The sequence below is a fragment of the Chelonoidis abingdonii genome, chromosome 19 (assembly GCF_003597395.2).
Source record: "Chelonoidis abingdonii isolate Lonesome George chromosome 19, CheloAbing_2.0, whole genome shotgun sequence".
In the NCBI taxonomy this organism is placed as follows: Eukaryota; Metazoa; Chordata; order Testudines; family Testudinidae; genus Chelonoidis; species Chelonoidis abingdonii.
Window position 1 is genome coordinate 3,133,980 of NC_133787.1, and position 19,598 is coordinate 3,153,577.

Sequence of the window (19,598 nt, forward strand, 5' to 3'; positions counted from 1 at the left end):
CAAACTCATAAGGAAATCAAAAGGATCTCGGACATGGGAGTAACTTCAGAGTCAGATGGTCCCTGTGTTTCTCCAATTGTTGTGAGAATTAGAATCTCCCACCCTGAAGCCAGGGCTCAATCCCCAGCCCATGCAGAGAAATCAAATTTCTGTACAGGGGGAAGTTTTTGCTAAAATTTCCTAGAACAGAGAAAACCTGAAAATGCAGAAGGGATTCTGAGAGAGAGAAATTAGAATTTCGCCAGGAATAATTCCCTGGGTCCTACGGAAAGTTATTTCCAGTCTGTATAGCATGTGTTATGGACAACGTTATCAGCAGACTTTGCCTTATATTAAGAAACCAGATTATCAACTCTGGGGAGGGATAGCTTAGGGGTTTGAGCATTGGCCTGCTAAACCCAGGGTTGAGAGCCCAATCCTTGAAGGGGGCTATTTAGGGAACCAGGGTAAAAATGTGTCAGGGGATTGGACTAGATACCTCCTGAGGTCCCTTCCAACCCTGATATTCTATTAAATGAATAATGTAAATGTGCAGTAATCATTTCAAAAGGAATCTAATCCCAAAATAAATTAGAACAGAGCCCAGAAGTATTTCCTCATACTCTGAAGTGGGGTGTGTGTATTACAAGAATTGGAATGGCTGACCTAGCCGCTGTTATGACCGGATGGTTTTGGTGAGTGCAACAAGAACTTGAGAGAGATACTGGGTAGCAATTAACATATGTAATGCTTTGCATGGAGTATGGGCAAGCAGGGCTGGCTTTAGGCCAATCCCCCTGAATCAGGCTTGGCGCCTTTTTAAACTCACCTGGCAGCAGTCCAGGTCTTCGGCAGCAGGGGGTCCCTCACTCGCTCAGGGTCTTTGATGACACTTCGGCAGTGGGTCCTTCAATACCGCAGAAGACCCGGAGCAAGTGAAGGACCCCCCGCCACCGAAGTGCCAAAGAAGCTCTGGACCACCGCTGAGTATTCGACTCGGGCCCCGCAGTTCCTGAAGCCGGCCTTGTTCTCAGGCCCTACCCAGCAAGTGGACCAGAGGAGGCTAGCGTGAAATCAGAGTTTTGGCCCATCTGACCCTCTTTCCTCATTAGACGATAGTGACTTCCCGCCACTGCTCATGTCCAGCTCAAATACCATACAACACCAGAGGCTTAAAGTACACACACACCAGGAGAAGGAACAGATACAGATTTTATTTTGTACAACATAAAATAAACCCCATTTTTCCAACTGTGCCACATGAAAGAAAACAAACCCCTCCAATACAGTAAAAGTGCGCATAAATACTAAAACCTAAGGGCAGGGGAGAGCAGGCACAGCTGTGCAGGCTGCTTACAACAGAAGGAGAGGAACAGAACGGTTCAGATTAATCCTTTTATTAACAAAAAAATAGTTTTAAGACAGTGGTGTGTAGAAGCAGCAAAGTACACAGAGGCTATGGGGAAGGCTGCCAAGCTGCTCTTCGGACTGGTTTATTGGAAGGTTGGGCAAAGACAGGGCTGGACCATGAGTCACCTTTACAGAGAGCCCAGCAGTGCAAGACATCCAGAAGATGACTGTAAATTCAGTAGGATACCACAGGACCCATGGGTGCACCACAGAGGAACGCTCCATTTCTCCCGTTGGTGGGAGCATTTTGGGCTCCAGTCCACCAGAGATGCATGTGAATAGCCCCACTGACTCGAATGGAGCTACTCAGCTGCATGAACCTGAGCATGTGCAGAAGGAATCTATGCAGAATTGGAACCTTGGGTTGTCTTTCAAAGTTCCTCGAGACTGAACCATCCTGGACCAGCCCTGAATTGACAAACTTGCTCTCTGCAGCTCCCCGCATGTCAGGGCTGCCCCAATCCTTGGGCAGCCACGACTGAGTGCAGAGCTATTTCTGAGCTGTTTTGATGGTGACGGAGAAAAACTGGGGCAGTCTCAGCTGAGCCCAAGCTGGTTCCACTCGTCTCCTCTCCATCTCTGCTCCATGCTGGAAGGCACCAGTACACCTTGCCCATAGCCTCTGTGTAGTTTCCTCTATGTACAGTACAGTGGTATTTGTAGACAACACACCCCACATTCCCATTTCCGTGGGGGTGAGTTGCAGCATGCTCATGCAGGTGTTTGTTGGCCAGTCTGCTAAGGAAAGAAGTGTTAGCAAGTCCTTGCAACAAGGTGAACTAACTGAAAAATGGAATCACCCCTCCTTCTCCAGCTGGGCAATGCCCACCGAACTGTGGGGAGTGTGCTTTGCAGGACACCAAGCCACCAGACTGGCTCTTGGATTAGAGACCACATGGGAACATCCCAGTTGGTAGGGTGGCTCCTGTCACTCCCTGATTGTCAAGCCAGTCCCGCCTCTGCCCATCAGCCAGGAGTGAGACCAGCCCTTCCAAAGACAGCAACTGGATTTTTAACCAGGTGCTTCTGCCATCCCGTTGCACCAGCCAGCACCAAGAGCAGCAGCAGGGATGGAAGTGCAGCAGCAGCTCCAGAAAAGGCCGTGTCTGGCAGCCTCTCTGCTCTCCCCACGCGGGGCATTTTTCAGCTAACCCCAGCACCTCACTCGGATTGGTTTTTACCATGGCGGCAGGGAAACAACGAAGGAAGCAGCCAAGACTGCCACTAAAAGCAGACAACATCGACATCCTGGCATGGTTCATGAGCCCCAGACACAGCAGGGTCAGTGGGTGGAGGCCAGTGTGACAGACAGTATGTGATTCAAGGCACTCTTTGGTGCTCATGGTTTGTGTTTTATTTCTAAAGATAGCTGAGAGTGGGCTGGCACTGAACCACTTCTCCCTGCCCTGGCTCCCAAGAAGAGAGCAGTGCAGAAAGGACACAGGTTTCACTGCCCTCTCAAACTCCCCAGCATGCAACGGCTTGCTAGATCTTGGTTTCCAATACACTAGTACAAGCCTCAGAGGGTCAATATTGTGGAGTTACTTCTTTTGTCCTGGATTATCCAAAATGACTGCTCGGCAGGCAGGTCATGTGATCGCATGACATCACAAGCAGAACCTTTCGTTTTCAAAAACAGCCTCAGACCTTCACCCACCTCACGTCTTCAGAGCCCTGTAGATAGAAAACAAGAGCCAGCCCTTTGGCTGGCCCAAGGACGTACATGTCACAACGGCAGAAGAACCCTCACAACGGCAGAGATTGCCATCCAGAAACATCACAGATACGAAAAGAACCCCTTTTCCCCAGCCTAATTTCTTTAAATAACTATTGCAAAAAGGAGATCTGGCCGCTCTGGGCCTGTGTCTCCCAATACCACACAACCCAGCTATGATACAAATCGGAATAAGTTATTCCATTCAATACTGTTTGGCATGATTGCATTTTATTTAGTCCATCAGATACCGACCTGAAAAACCCAACCAACCAAGAAACCGTTCTCCTTCGATTTGGCTAATACCTGTGAGAACATTTCATAGCTGCAGGCTTTGCTCCCTAATGGAACACACCCCAGTTTGGACCAATCCCCCCAAACAAACAGGGAAGCCTCCTCTGTAGTTGGATGAGGTTATTTCACTCTCTTTGCATCCTACTGCTAGGCTAGGAGCTCTCACTTGACCGTGTCTGTAGCCTTAAACCTCACAAAGGCAGAGGAGACGAGAGTTCCCAGTGCAATGCTAGGACTGGCTTAGGTTGGGCTCCAGTCCCGTGGCATGGTCCAGGCCAAGCTAAAATGAGTGCTCAGGAACGGCAGGACATCCCTACTGGGTGAGAAGAGTGAAGGGTATGCAGAAAGATCTCGGCTTGCAAAAGGGAGCCTGTGAAAGTCAGCGGGCGTGAGATGCTCCTTCCAGTGGTTATAAGATTTCACAGAAGCCTTTCCAGTTACCCTTAACTCAGACTCCTGCCCAAAGGCAATTAGTCCATGAATGAGTCAAATCCTAGAGGTCCTTGATAATTAAAAACGGGGCAAGCGCTTCAGGGTTTGGGCCGTCTAGATTTGGTTTTTCATTTTTAAACACACTTCATTCACCCACCTTCTAAGGGTTCCACAATTTGCTCTTTCATCTAGTAACAGAAAGGAAATCCATTTCCCCCCCACCTCTATCTAGTGTGCAGAAGCATCCCCAGCCCAAGCACTAATGTTGGGATCTCCATCAAGGACGGCCCCCTGCCTTGATTCACAGAGCTTTCAGCGGGTGCCTCTCTGGCAAGTTCTCTACAAATCCATCCTCCCTGCTCCCCACCTCTCTCCTTTCAAGTCTTCCTTTGATGCCCCTCGGCCAACTCTCACTAGCTGCCGCAGCTGTTTCTTTGCAGGGGCAAATTAGCATCAGCAATGCTGAGAAGCAGCCATCTAGATAGAGAGGAGAGTCTCTGCTCATAACATCAGCAATGAGATCCGCTGTTTAACTGCTAGGACAATCCCTTCACCACACCCTGGCAACTTCCAGCTAAATGGCTAGTTGCTGTCGTGGCTCCATTCTGATGTCAGGATGAGTGGGAAAATTTACACTGAACCTGGAAAAGCAGGACAGTAGCCAGCCGCGGGCCACCGCTTCCCTGTCATCAGAACTTGCCAAGGCTCTGACAAGGACAGCTTGTTGCAAGAACATGCTCTGGTGGAAGAGATCATGGAAGCAACATTTGTGGGGGAGCGACAGGTGTGGGGAGGTAGGGTGTGGTTCTACAGTAGAGAATTCCCCCTTCCCTCTCTAAACCCACGTGAGATTGGGATGGAGATGGAGAAAGGGTCTAAGCCAGAGGTTCTTCAGATTTCTTAGCTGCCTTTGGCATGGCTTCTCTTCATTCGGCCCTATCAGTCAGTCCCAGAGCAAGACACTGCCCCTTCTCACGGGAGTAAAAAGCCAGACACCAGGCGTTAAATGGAGGTTCCCCTCCTCTCTGTTCCTCCCACTTATTGAGACTAGCCCCCAACCAGCTTTAACTACTGGTCAGTCTCAGAAGCTTCCAGTCTGCCAAGACCCTACATCAGAAGCACCCAGATGCTGCTTCTCCCTTTTGATGTTTCCAATGGCTTTAAAATCCGCTGCTCAGCAAGAACTCTTCTCAGCAGGCTCCATTCCTAACCGTTTGGACCCAACTGGCTGTCAAAAACCACCTCACACCCCTTCCTCTACTCCCCCATCCCCTCCCTTTGCCAAGTTGGAACTTTCCCAGTCAAACTGATTGTGCCCACACCCAAAAGGAACTGATTGTCTGTTCAGTATTTTGAACCAGATTGTACAAAACAAAGAGACACTGGAGCCTCCTCTGGGCGAGCGATTGCCAATCTCAAAGAACATTAAAAATGGAGACGTTCACCCAGGTGTTTCCAGGCTTGTTCCAAACAGTTCTGGCTGGGGCTCAGAATGGGGCGGCTCATGTAAAAACCACCTCATTCCATAGGGTCACAGGCTAGTGTCATTGCACTGGGAGATTGGTCGAAACATGCAGCTTTGCCTTCGGCCTGTGGCCATGATTGGTTGGGCTTTGTTCTGAAACTATGATTGGTTTAAAAAAAAAAAAAAAAGGAGCAGCATTTGGTTTGACCATGAGGAGAACTGGGCTGGAAGCCTCCAACATAACCAGGGGCCGGTTTTCTTTGTAAATCCTTTTCATCCAAAACCTTTAAACCAAAAGAAGTTTCCTTTTCTCTCCAAACATGATTGACCGGCAGAACCAAGTACCCCCGCTTGGCCACTGGTCAGCTGGGGTCACAGACTGAACCCTGTAGCTCATTGTGATTGGTTGGGGATCTGTCACAGCAAGGCCAGCGACAGCTATCCCATCTCTTGAAACCTGATTCTGAAAGGAAAGCTAGAGGACAGAGCCCAGAGCGTCAGTTGCCGCGATAAACTTCGATCTTGCTGCTTTTTGCCAGCATGTCAATTATGTGCGCCTCAAAGTCCGCATCATGCACCCCGGTCTTCCGGAACTCCCCTGCGTAGCGATTGTTCTCCCAGTAATGGTGCCAGTTGCCCCGGCTGTCTGCCCCGAATCCAAAGACATTCACCTGCAGCCAGAGAGGGGGAATAGCAATTACATCAAGAGCATCGGAGCTTGGCAAGCAGAGATGCTGCTTTGGGGCAGGAAGGTGCATTGTGGATTTTTCTGCCTGCCTCCGACACATCAGGCATTAGCCAAGGCTGGGCCCAGGATGCTGGGCCGGTGCCTGATCCAGCCTGGGAAATCCCACACACTGGTGTAACATGGTACATTACAGCAATCTGCTCAGGGAACCCTTTCTGCACACCAATCTGGAGTCCAGCCATTAGAAGTCATCATACTGAGATCTGTGTGGTCCACCAGACAGAAGTTGAACCCACAACCCTGGATGTGCTAGGCAGGCCAAGAGCATGGCCTCATGCTGTAGTTTGGGGAGGAGAGTCAGCGCCATGGGCTGGAATTAAGGTCTCTCTCGCTCTCTTTTAAGATTGGGTCACAGTTTATGGGCACCAGTTTGTTACGTAACACTGTTGGGGGAAGGTCTCTGGCCTGGGTCATGTAGGAGGTCAGACTAGATGATCACAATGGCCCCATCTGATCTGGGATCTCAGAAAGACGACCGTTTGGGGTTGTGTTTCACCTGAACGAAGATCTTCTAAGGGCCAGCTGGGGAAAGGTACCAGGCAGCACAGTGGGCTTCAGATAAACCCCGCGAAGAAGCTACCCAAGTCCTAAGCACAAAGCAGAACCCTTAGCCCAGCCCAGCCTAAGGTGCCCTGCTACCACTCCTGGCAAATCACCATCTCTCCCAGAGGGAGCTCATGCTTTCCCCAGAGGAAGGAAGCCTGCAAGTCTGATGCAGAACTTGGATTGGCTTTTTCAGGCCATTTCAGCACGAGATGGATAGATCATAGCAGAAATCGCTGTCTAGGAGACAATCACCATTGGCAACAGTGGGCAGACTCCGGCAATGCTAGGCTCCCGTGCAGGAATGCTAGGCTTAGTACTGACTGTGTGAAGCTGGCTAGGACTGAGTGTTACTGGCCAGTGCCCTGCTGGACGGTTTGTCTCTTGCCAGCATGGTGAGGAGGTGAGTGCAGGGGAGGGCACATCACATGAACCCCAGATCTCTGGCTCTGCCCTGGCGGCCTTACCAACCATTCCTGAACCCACCTCATCACAAACGTGAAGCGCGAAGAACAGCACTAGCATCCCCGTGGAGGGGTATCGCCCATGGTGCTCGGTCCACCTGTCATGAATGTATTTGAAGAAGGCTGGGTTGTAGATCTGCACCTGGAAGAAAGCCGAGGTCCAGAGGTCAGGCTGTGTAAATGCTCCCCAAAACTAAAACACAGGGAGGGGAGAAGCATGTGCACAAGTAGCTCAGGAGCATAGGCTGGTCTAGAACCTCCCTCCTCTAATGGTCAGAAACATTCTAATTTGGCCACTGCAAAGCCAGTCCCACGTTGCTTGGTTCTGCAGCAATCTGGTGCACTCTCCCAGGGCTGACCAGCTCCAGGCCACCGCTCTCATGGGGACACAACCAAATGCAAGATCAGCTGTGGGATCGGCAGAACACGGTGCAACCTTTGGAAGAAGGCAAACCCCAAACCACGAGAAGTGAAGAGTCTGAGAAGTTCATGGTACCCCTCATCGTGAAGATACAGCAACGTTCACCGGCTTCTAGCTACCCCAGAGCCCTCGCAGCCTTGTCTGCACTAGGGATGAAGCTGTTGGACAAAGACATTCATTTTCCAGCCAGGGCTGGAACGGTTGCCTATGTTCTCAGTGCCGAAGAGCCAAGGCAGAGTTAAGAGAAATGCTCCAGAGGGCACCAAGAGTGGGGGTTTCTCTAGTCAGCGGATGCCGAGCAGGGTGTTCTGTAGCCCCCCAACAGTCAGGGCAGGCCTAGGGAAGGGAGCCTGGAGCCAGCCTTACCTTCTCCTTGTCCACACGAAGGAAGGGCTTCACAGGCGCATACGTGCTGGAATAGCAGAGAGGCAGGTTATCTCCAAGGCACACAGCACTCCACAAGGCGTTACCATGAGAGGGTACACACACGGCAGGGCACAACTAACAGGAGAGGTCAGTCACTTGTGGCCCGATTCAGGAGGGTACTGCAGCCTGGTCCCACTGACATCAGGAGCAACGCTCTGGTGCTTACAGTTATGTACACGCCTAAGTACCCTCCTGAATCGGGGCCTTTGAAACACAGATCCTGGCCTGCCAAGGGTGGTGAGGGGGAACTGCCAATGCACTCCTCCCTCCCTGCCCAGTAGCTGGGTCCTGCTGGGGGTAGACAGACAGACCCCCCTTTACAGATGGGGAAACAGAGGCCCAGAGAGATTACGCCCTCTTTCCTTTTACTTTCCCTGCATTTACCTTCCAGTCACCTTGGCAATGGTTTCTCATTCTAGTATTACGGGATCGTGTTAGAAGGAAAGGAGGTGAATACTTAGGTACCTCAGGCAGTACCATACCTTTCCTGTGGAGGGCAGCAGTGGGGGGCTCTGCAAACGATCCCTTCCTTCCCTCCCTGCATTAGGAATGGCTCCAATTCACTGTGCGGGTAGAGCAGCGAGGGCGAGTTACCAGCCCGTGCGGGCATCTGCAGGGGGTGGCAGTCCGAGATTACGGCTCGGCTCAGCATTAAACAAGCTTGACGGGAAGTGACAAGCCCATGGGTGGAAGAAGAGCTGCTCAGAGTCTCCCCAGGGCCCCCTTTGCACCGTAGGCATTAAAGGGTCTGGCTTAGGGACCGCACATTTCCACTGCCCAGTGCCTGCTGCCTCAAATTAAGCAGGCAGATGCTGTAATTCTCTCCACGCCAGTCTGGCTCTCAGTCAAACCACCGGCTCTCGCCCACTCTGCCCTCCAGGAGAGTTCAGCTCTGGCGAATGCGACTTGCCCTGCACGGAGCACAGCCCGGCTAGTCTCCTCAGCACTACGTCCTACTAGCAAATCCCCTGCCCTACCGCAAGGGGCTGCCGCTCGGGGAGTGCCCTGGGCACTCCTGAATACCACAGGCAGCTGAACGAGAGGCTTATTTAGGGCCTGATCCATTGCCCAAGGAACCAATGGCACCGTTCACTACTGGCTTTTGGTGGTGCAGGATCGGACTCTGAGCAGAAGCCATCAGAAGATGGTGGCTTCTGTTCATTCCCAGTGCTGCCCTGGGAGCCAGTAGCCAATGGGGACAGGCTTGGTGTCCCCCGAGTGGCACCAGAGGGGCTGGCACACAGCGTCTCGGAGCTCGCCAACCAAAGGCCAGGTAGGAGGGGTGTTTCTTCCCGCAGCCTCGCTGGCTACTCACAATCTGATCTGCCCAGTTGACAGGGCGCTCGTGATCCACAGCAGGTCCAGGGCTTTGAAGGGCACCAGCACGAAGCTGACATTGGTAGGCAGGTTCTTGGCACTCTCTGGGTACATGAAGTGATGGGTGGTCCTGCCCCCGACGTCGGCTTCAAACCCCACGGTGGGGGCCTGGTTCATTCTGCAGAGAGAGCAGCCGTCTCGTGACCTCCAGGTCATTTGCACAGAGCAGCTGGATTGGTTAGATGCACAGGGCAGCAATTAGAAACTGCAATCCTGCTCCAGCTGGGCACATGGAGTACGAGTACGAGTTTAGTAATCAATGCAAGGAACCCTTTCCATTCCCTTCCCCACTGCTCAGCCTCAGGGCTGCCTTCGTCGAGGAGGTCTGTCTCCTCTTCGACTATTTTTTTTAAAAGAAATCCCAGCTACGGTCCTGCAGGGTTCAGAACTGCACTGTTCCAAGCCAGCCCACCGCCCCTGGGCTGCTCAGGCCCACAGCCAGGTCCACGCTAAACACCTACAGCCGCCTCTGAACATCGCCTGGCGTTTCGGGAGCTGAGCCGTCAGCCCTTAGCTGTAGCTGTAACCCCATGTCACGGTGAGCAGCGTTAGTGTGACAGACAGAAGCAGGACTGCACTCCAGCAAACATGCACCCAACTCCGCTTTTAAAGCCATGGATTTCCACTGTGGGGCAGGACCTATCTCACGGGTGGGGTTTATAACGCACCTGGCCCAGTGGGGCCCCAACCTCAGCAAGTTATAGGAACAGGCACTGCCAGGCTGGACCAGGCCAGGGATCCATCCCAGCTGAGAGCAGCCCGTGCTAGATGCTTCAGCAGACTGAGCAAGAGACCCAGCCCCAGGGAACACATTTCCCGTGTTCCTCAGTGCAGACTAGCTCCATGGGTCAGGGGAAGCGACCTTGGGAATTTAAAAATCCCCCCCAAAGACTGGCTGAGTTCTAAATAATGAGGGCAGGGCAGTCATACAGAGCGACAGGGCCGACGAGAGGGGGGAAGCCGGTACAAATTACTGGGGCCCGGTTCTCCGGAAGGGGGCCCAGGGCCCGGCTTCCCTGGCCCTGGTAAGTCGGTCCGTCCTTGCTGGGGGGGGGTCCAAAAAATTTTTTTTCACCGGGGCCCGAACCCGCCTCTCGGCAGCCCTGCAGAGCAATCTGAACTCCTTGGGAAGATGGCCCCAGTCAAACAAAATGTGGTAAATACACCCGACTGCAAAGTTATGCACTGAGGACCAGGACTGCAAGGAAGGCAGATGGGAGATTGTGCCCTAGAAAGCAGTGATTGAAAAATGAGCTCTTGTGTGATGCTGTGGTACAATCCTTGGATGTACAAGCAGGGAAGTAGTGAGTCAGAGCAAGGTGGTGATCTTACCTCTGAACATGGCATTGATAGGACCAATACTGGAATCATGCCTCCAGTTCTGGGGTCCACATTTTAAGAAGGATGTTGAAAAATGGAAGAGGGTGCAGAAAGAGAGCTGGAGAAGACACCGTAGAGCGAGAGCTAGAGCTCTGTCCATTCAGCTCATCAGAAGGCCAATTGCAAGGTGACCAGATTAGTGTGCAGGTATCTCCACCAGGAGAACATCCCTGGTACTAAGAGGGTCTTGAATCGAGAGGAGAAAGACCAAACGAGAACCACTGGCTGGAAGCTGAAGCCAGACAGAAATTAAGCACAGATTGTTCCCAGTCAGGGTGACTAGCTGGTAGCAGAGGGTTCTCCATCTCCTGATGCCTTCAGCTCAAGGCTGGATGCCTTTCAGGAAGATCTCAAAGTCAAGTTGCTGGGTTTCATACAGGGCTATCTGGGTGCAATGTAATGGCCTGTGATACACCAGCGATCAGGCTGATCTAATAGTCCCTTCTGGCCACGAACGCTATTAATATAGGAACTCATTGGCTCTACCCGGCGGCAGAGTCACGTTTCTCTTGTGATTTTGCTCTTTTCCATCACCCAGAGCTCCTTGCTGCACTGTGCCACATCACCCACAGTCCAAGCTGCATTTCACCACTACGTGGCAGCAGTGAAGCAGGAATTGGACAAGGAGCCGGTTTCAGGAGAAGCCCAGGCTGCACGCGTTTCGGGCCTGGCTTGCGGCCTCAGTAGTGAGCATCCTTTCCAGGTTGAAGCTGTCCCCAAGACACAGACAGATGGAATGTGACTAACCCCATATATGTTCTATTACACACACACACACACACACACACACACACACACAGGCAGGAACCGCCCTAATTACAGGCGCCTGTGCAGCCTCCTGTTAGCCCTCGGTTCTGCTGCCTGGCGATATAGGCTTTAATGACATGACCACGTTCCGTGCAGCTGGCTCATTTTGTGCGCAGGACAGGGCAGTGCTCAGATAATGAACAGCTAGGGACAGTTCTGACTGCGATCCACAGGCCAGTAACCACTGCCCCCAAAACAAACAGTGCCTGAGGCTGCTGGCATGGTGACATGAGTGAGCATGGATACCTGATCAAACCATCATGGGGGATGCACAGGCCGGCCTGGAGAACGCTCTCCGTGAGCTTCCCTGAGGATGGGCGATTAGAGACAGGGCAGCAATAGAGGAGTTTGTCAGTGTCAGGAGCTGGTTTCTGGAGCAATGGAAGGATCGATACAATTCCACTGGGGCAGCGAGACTGCAGCAAAGGTGGAGCTGGAACAATTCCTGCCTCCTGCAGCAGCTGCTGCATTCCGGCTCCAGCACCGTTCTCGGCTAGCTACGTACGGGTAGGGGCCTACCCAATTCACGGTCCATTTTGGTCTATTTCACAGCCGTAGGATTTTTAAAAAAAACACCTCCCCCCCCCAAAAATCATAAATTTCAGCAATTTATAATCTAAAATGTCACAGGGTTGTAACTGTAGGAGTCCTGACCCAAGAAGGAGCTGGGGGAGGGGGGAAATCACAAGGCTATTGTTGTGGGGTACTGCTACTCTTATTCTGCGCTCCTGCTGGCGGGTGCTGCCTTCAGAGCTGGGCAGCCACAGAGCAGCAGCTGTTAGCCTGGCGCCAGCTCTGAAGGCAGCACCCAACAGCCGCCGCTCTGCAGCTGCCCAGCTCTGAAGGCAGAACAGAAGTAAAGGTGGCAATACCCCCCCCTCCAAATAACCTTGTGATCCCCTGCAACTCCCTTTTGGGTCAGGACCCCCAATTTGAGAAATGCTGGTCTTCCTCATGAAATCTGTACAGTATAAGATAAAAGCACACAGAAGACCAGATTTCCCAGGGGGAGAGCAGCCTTACTTCACAAGTTAGGAGTCCCCCCCCCCCCCCCGTGATTCTCCCACTGCACAATCTCAGCGCCTAGCACCTGACGCTTGCTGCAGAGGAGCCTGGAGGCACAGGGGTGGCCTCCCGTGTCAGCCAAGGAGCCTGGATTGGTCTCAAAGCCCTCACCTGGGTTCGGATACTTTTGGAGCCATAAATTTCCCATGGCTGCAGAGCTCCAGTGTTTGTGAGAACCCTGGGTCAGCACTAACTAAGACAGAGGTCTCTCCCTGCAGCTGAACGTTCCCAGCCCCACTTACAGCCAGGGTGACAACTTCTCCTGCCCCCAACTTCCCTGGCAGAGCAGCAACTCCATGTGGGAAGCTGGTCCCCAGGGGCCTCCCTCCTGCATATAGGAGACCCCGGCCCACATATTCCCTCCCTGATCCTGTGCAGTCCCAGGGTCCCCAGAATCCAGCCTCTGCACAAACACAACCCTCCGCGTGCCAGCAGCCACAGGGCCCCTGTGTCACAGAGTGAGCTCCAGCGGGCAGAGGACCAAGCCAGTAGGAGTGAGCACAGCGGTAAGACAGCAAAGGCAACCGGGCCGCATCCAGCTGAACCACTGGCCAGCTTAGGACAAGGGGAAGTTCCTCCTGCTAGCTGCAAAGGGAAGTGGGTGGAGAAGAGAGTCTATGACTAGGCCAGTGATTCAGCTCAAACTACGCCGTGGTGCGGAGCCAGGCCTGGCCAGGGAAGGCCACGGGGAAGGGAGGAGGGTGTCAAGGCGTCTGACAAGGGCAGAGGAACAGCCAGATGTTCTAGCTGCTGCTCAGGGTCATCCAGTGACCAGCGCAAGGAGACTGATAAAAATGGACAGCGAGCGGCTGATCCACCCGGACCATTCCACCAAGGTTCTTGGTAAGAGGCCTTCGGGCTTCCCAAGAGGGGAAACCAGCATGCGGAGCAGGGTGTACAGCAGTGAGGTCTTCAAAAGGTCTTAAGTCCTGTCGGCGTTGGTGTTCCTGTGCTCCCCAGGTGATTCGGGAGATCTGAATCCCGTTCCCTAGAGATTCATAGGACTCTTGGGCCTGTGTGGGCAATTGCACCCGGCCGTTCTTATTTTTGGGGCACAGAGCATGGATCAGAGAGCAGAGCTGTCTCAGGACGCAGCTGGACTGGGAAGTGAAGGCCAGATGGAAGGAAGGTCCTCCCAGCAGGGCTAAACACCTTGGAGGCCAAAACACCCAACCACTGTCTACCCCACAGCCCCCACCACCGCTGCCACGCACAGCAAGTGAGGGATCCTTGGCCCCTCTAGTGCAGAGATGGGCATCGCGGCGGGAACCAAGAAGGAAGGAGGTGGGAGACCCCACCATGAAGGCGGATGAACCAGTGCCAGATCAGCCAGCAGCCTCCTGCACCGCCCTGGCCAGGGGATCCCCACCAGCGATTTCTGACCTCAGCTCAGCTTGTGCTTGAACCAGACCACGTCACGGGGTCTCTAATCCTGGACGCGTCTCTACTGGTGATCCTGAGCATTGCAAGTAGCCGACTCTTTCCTCCCTGCGCCTGCACTGTGCCACCAAAGCATGCTGGGAAACCTGTCTTCCTACCCCACCCACTGGGGGAGGCCGCGGGGAAGCTGGGTACACAGATTTTATCGTTCCACTGTTTAAATGATCAGAACTAGAAAGGTCTTTAAAAGAATGGAGAACGATTGTAGCAAATGGCAGTGGTGGGGAGGAACAAAGGGCCTGAGTACTTGGCTTGAGTCTCCCAGTCGGGCTAAGAGCGAGTGTGGGGAGCTGGGAACTCAGGAGCTGGGAGCAGCTGCCTTCCCTTGTAGCTGCTGGGCTGCAGACTCATCCCCACTGCATCCCTGGCCCCACCCTGGGCTCGTGGACCTGGAGCTGGGAAACCCCATGCTGGAGTGTTCACACGGCATCGTGAACCTGGGCTGACAGCTGCTGGACACGGGTCTCGCAGTCGTGCTAAGACCTCTGGCCACGGTACAGACCAGGGCTTGGACCCGAAACACAGCAGGACCCGGGCTCTGACTCACTTCCTAGCCCGCACCTATGGCCTGAGTCCCGAGCGCTGGCTGTCCCGAATCTGACTGATCCACGTGTGGACAGAAGGAGGTATGGGCTCAAACCTGAATCACAGCCTGGGCTCAGTGTGCAGTGGAGACACACCCAGGGAGGCTGCGACCTGACATGGCATGTGCTAAACACTGCAGCAGCCCCACACAGCAGCAGCCTCTCTGCACTCCCCACTCCCTGCTTTCCAGGGCAGGTCCCAGCCTGGCTGTCCTGCATTCTGCTGTTCATCACAGACAGCCGCTCCCCAGTGACACGACAGCCCCCGATAGACACAGCTCTTCCCGAGACTGGAGTTAATGAAACGAGGAGAAGCCCCAGCCTAGGGAGGGCGGTGGAGGCGGAGGACTCAGCCAGTACAGAGCCAGGCCCAAGTGAGCAGGTGCCCTCTGAGGACTGGGGAGGGGGGCGGGAAGCTACTCTGAAACGCAGGCAAGAGCAAAGCACTTCCACCTAGTTTGCTCAGACATGATCCGAAGCGAAAGCCGGCCCAGGGCTGAGACTGTGCCTCCGTCCGCAGCTCACCGCCCCACGGGAGCCGGCCGCACCGGCCACCCACCTCATGACGAAGTCGTGCCCGTCAATCTCTCGCCCGTAGCCAGAGCCACGCAGGTTGCCTGAGTTGCCCACCACAGCGCAGCGCCGGCACTTCCTGGGGTCGCGGGAGCCATAGGGGTTCTCGCCCGGCACGATCTGGAAGAGCTTGCCCAGGACTTCATTAGTGTTGTGGGACTTGAACTGGGGCTGCAGCATCTGCAGAGACACACAAGGGCCAGTGAGACGCCAGGCTGGGAGAGGTTTCTATAGCACCCATCTCCAGTCGCCCACCTGGGTTAGACAGTCCTGCTGCCAGGCACTGCTCAGACTGCGCCCATCGGCCTCTGCTCCTGGGGCACTGTGCAAAGGAGGAGATGGTGCCAGCCTTAGCAGCAAGCTCCTGCGGGCACAGGAGCAGCATGAACAGCGCTCCTGGGACAGGACCAGAGACCCACAGTGGTGGTGGGGGAAATCGGAGGAGAAAGGAAGGGGCAAGAAGTTAAAGCAGGGGTGGGCAAACTTTTGGGGCTGAGGGCCATATCTGGAAATAGAAATTGTATCATGGGCCTGTCATAGCTTTCCTACTCAGATCTGAACCTTAGGAGTTCAGAAAATAAGTTGCTAGCATGAAACCTCCAAGCTTAATTACCAGCTTGGATCTTATAGCGCTGCCACCAGCCAAAAATTCCAGTGTTTGGCTCACTCTGGTCTCCCCAAAACCTTCCGTGGGGGACCCCAAGACTCAATGCCCTGCATCTCACAACAAGGAAATCACCCCATTCCCCTTCCCCCTCTTTAACTCCTCCCAGGCTTCCCTGCGGGTTACCCCTGGAAGATTACTGTACTTAAACTCTTGAAATTACAACAGAGAGGACAATTTCTACTTTCCCCCCTCCTTCTTTTCCCCTCCATCTTTCTTCTTGAGAGAGCAGTAATCCTGCACAGAATTCCTACCCCGTGAGCCTCAACTAGAAAAGAAAAATCCAACAAGTTTTAAAAAGAAAGCTTTTATAAAAAGAAGAAAAAGACATAAAATGGTCTTTGTATCAAATGGACAATATACAACGGTCAATTGCTTAAAAGAAAAAATGAATAAACAGCCTTATCAAAAAGAAATACAATTTAAAACATTCCAGCAACTACACACATGTAAATACAAAAAAAACCAATATAAGTCTATTGTTTTTCTACCTTTGTACTCACAACTTGGAAACAGAAGATTAGAAAAGCCTGAAGGTAGAGAGATCCTCTCTCAGAGCCGAGAGAGCACAGAACAGAACAAAGAACTGACACCCTAAAACTTCCCTCCCTGAGCTCTGAAAAATCCGGTTTCCTGATTGGTCCTCTGGTCAGGTGTTTGATTCCCTTTGATAACCCTTTACAGGTAAAAGAAACATTAACCCTTAGCTATCTGTTTATGACAGGGCCATGAACGCTCACAAAATTGGGGTTGGGGTGCGGGCTCTGGTTGGGGATGTGGGGTCCAGGGCGGGGCCAGAAATGAGGAGTTCAGTGGGCAGGAGGGGGCTCTGGACTGGGGCTGAGAAGTATGGGGTGCAGGAGGGGGCTCCAGGCTGGAATCGAGAGGTTCAGAGGGTGGGGGCAGGGGATTGGGCCGTGGGAAGAGCAGGCTGCGGGCAGCGCTTACTTCAAGTGACTCCTGAAAGCAGCAGCATGTGCCTTCTCTGGCTCCTACACAAAGGCATGGCCGCGCTGCCCTGTCCACAGGGGCCAGCCCTGCAGCTCCCATTGGCTGTGGTTCCTGGCCAATGGGAGCTGCGAGGGCGGCGCTTGGGGTGGCGGCAGTGTGCAGAGCAGAGCCCCCTGGCTACCCCTAAGCGTAGGAGCCGGAAGGGGGACATGCTGCTGCTTCCGGGAGCCAAGTGGAGCGGCCCCCACCCCTGCTCCCTGGCTGCAGTGCTGGAGCTGCTGCATGGAGCGGCCCCTGACCCTGCTCCCCGGCTGGACCACCAGAGTGGGGCAAGCCCCAGACCCTGCTCCCCAGCGGGAGCTTGAGGGCTGGATTTAAATGGCTGGTGGGCCAGATCCAGCCCATGGGCCGTAGTTTCCCCACCGATGTGTTAAAGGAACAGCAACATATTTTCAGTCTGGGCCCAAGACTTCTGCCCCGTCCCACAACCCCTGTGCCTTTAAAGACAAGGTTAAAAGTGCCAGACCTCAGGATGGCTTTGATCCCACCAGAGGCTCAATCTGAAATACAGCTTCAGCAGTAGGTAGGCTTTGCTGCAGCACCCAGGGGGCACAGACCAAAAATACCCCATAGGGGATTACTCATGCTGCCTGGGTTCAACCCCCAGCTGGATAACAAGCCGAAGCAGTTGGCACACTGACCACCACACATCAGCCACTGCTACTCCCACTCCGAGTCTCTCTTCCAATTGAGTGGTTGGGGAAGCCAGCTTGGCTGCCCAATGGGCAGCTTGGGTCTCTTACATGCTTTGAACGGACTATAAGACTTTGCGTTTAAGCCAAATCCTTTGGAGACAAAAGCGCCTCGGAGAACCAGCAGCATCAGGTTTCAAATTCTTTGCATTTTTAACTATGCGGTTTCCTTCCCTCTGTCATTTACACTATTCTGGCCTAGTAATGTGGGTGCAGAAAGGCGGGCTGTGGTTTTGTTTGGTTTTTCTTCAGGAGACGGAGCTTACAGCCAGGACGGTGTTATGGGGGTGTCCGTGACCCTTCCAGACCGGGTCCTTATGTCTGAAAGCTCCATATTCGGCTCCATTAAACAGGAACACAGAATTGCCAGAGTGGATCACATCCAAACCCCATCTGATCCATGTTCCATCTCCAGCAACTGCAGGGACCCCAGGGTGGGCAGCCAGGGGATAATCTGCCTCCACATGAGGTCATCTCCTGGTCTCTCTTGCAGTTTTGTCCCCGCTTGGACAGCGGAACTGACCTAGCGAAGTCACCCTCCTTTCCAGTGCACTGCCCTGCCAGACTCACACTAGTGTGGCAGCAGGCTGCTTTGCCAGCACTGCAGGGGAAGTTGTAATGAAACCCATCGCCAGCCAGACGGAAGAGCGTCAAAAAGGACACTTCACACAGTGCTGGCGGCTGGCCTGGCGCTTTGGAGACAAGTGAGACGATGAGGGACCCAATTCTCACTCACGCTGCTCACTTCCTTATTCTTGAGTTACACCCGCACACGAGTGGACGTGGGCCCACGGTGCTTAAAAACACAATCGCGCTGGAAGGCAGGAAGGTCTAATGGACTCTGCAGATCTGGGGTCAGCTCCCTGGCTCTGCCACAGACTCCCGGGCTGACCCTGGCCAAGTCTCTTATTTCTCCCTGTGCCGCTGGTTTCCATCTATAAAATGAGGATAGTGCTTTACTGGGGTGTTAAGGAGGAACTCAGGGTTTGTGGGGCTCAGGTACTGCAGGGATGCGAGTCCTCACAGGTCCCAGCCAGTGATTTTGGTCCACGTTGCCCTGAGAGCATCTCGTATGAAGCACCTGCCTTGTTCTGCCCAGCAGCCAAACGCAGCAGGCTACAGAAAGGGAGACAGAAGGGCAGCTTGGTGCAGAAAGCCAAGACAACCTCCAGGGCAGCAGGGAAACATGCTATTGTGCCGGCTGATGGCTCTAAGCCCAACCTCTCCCATCCCTGCAGAGGGACGCTCTCCCGAGCGTCCACCCATCGGCCTGGCCCAAGAGCAGCATCGGCTTTTCTAACAGCCACCAAAGCCCCCCCGGATGGTAACAGTTTGCAGGACCAGCTAGGTCATACGGGAGCCAGTGACTGCAGTGGAGCAGCTCCCGATTCCCAGCCCCACCCCCCACCCCCCCGCCCAGTGTGGGAACTGTCTCAGGAGTAACACTGCATAAGGGCAATCATCAATATTTAAACAGCCCGATGCGCCTGCTCCCATGGCTAGAGTCTGCTGTCTGAGGGAAATTAGGCCATTCCACTCCAGCAGCTGCTGTGTGGTCGGCAGCCATCACCTCCAGCCTGTGCCCCAGCGACAGCCCCCAGTCATGAGGGGTGCCCAGCCACGGAGGCGGGCAGGCGCCAAGGCAGGTTCTGCAGGGGAGACAGTGCATGCTGCTCTGATGCCCACTTAGCAGCGCTCCCCTGGATTGCTGTGAGTTGGGAACATACCAGGAAAGCTGCTGTGCTGGGCTAACAACAATCCCAAGGCACTCTCTGCTCACAGGAGACACAGGCTGGAGCGAAGGGGGTCAGTGCTAACCAAAATTTCGAAGGAACCATCCAGCCAAGCCAGGGGAAGAGTGGGAAGGACTATTGCTCAGGGGATTAGGGCACTCGCCTTGGATGTGGGACACCAAAGTGAGTAATTTAGACAGAGTGTAATAGCCTGAGCCATTCCAGAATAGCCCGTAGCCCAGTGGCCAGGGCTCCCTGCTGCAGTGGAGAAGAGCCAACCTCACAGCCCTTCTCCACATCAGCAGTGAGGGGCGGGACATGAACCCAGACCCCCGCTCCCTAGTGAGTACCCTACCCACAGGGCTAAAGCTCACAC

The 19,598-nt window shown here is 53.8% G+C and overlaps 1 protein-coding gene across 4 annotated transcripts in view; it reads right to left on the minus strand.

Moving 5' to 3' along the window:
* Window positions 1–1,173: 1,173 nt before the first annotated feature.
* The window catches only part of ST3GAL2 (ST3 beta-galactoside alpha-2,3-sialyltransferase 2), a 52,761-nt gene continuing 34,336 nt past the window's right edge, over window positions 1,174–19,598 (minus strand). For all 4 annotated transcript variants that reach the window (XM_032795403.2, XM_075073756.1, XM_075073754.1 and 1 more), the window contains 5 exons: window positions 15,109–15,302; window positions 9,212–9,391; window positions 7,837–7,882; window positions 7,072–7,191; window positions 1,174–5,965 (listed from right to left, as the gene is read on the minus strand). In XM_032795403.2, the coding sequence (XP_032651294.1) occupies window positions 5,792–5,965; window positions 7,072–7,191; window positions 7,837–7,882; window positions 9,212–9,391; window positions 15,109–15,302 (714 nt within the window). In that variant the 3' untranslated portion in view covers window positions 1,174–5,791. The remainder of the gene's footprint in view (window positions 5,966–7,071; window positions 7,192–7,836; window positions 7,883–9,211; window positions 9,392–15,108; window positions 15,303–19,598) is intronic.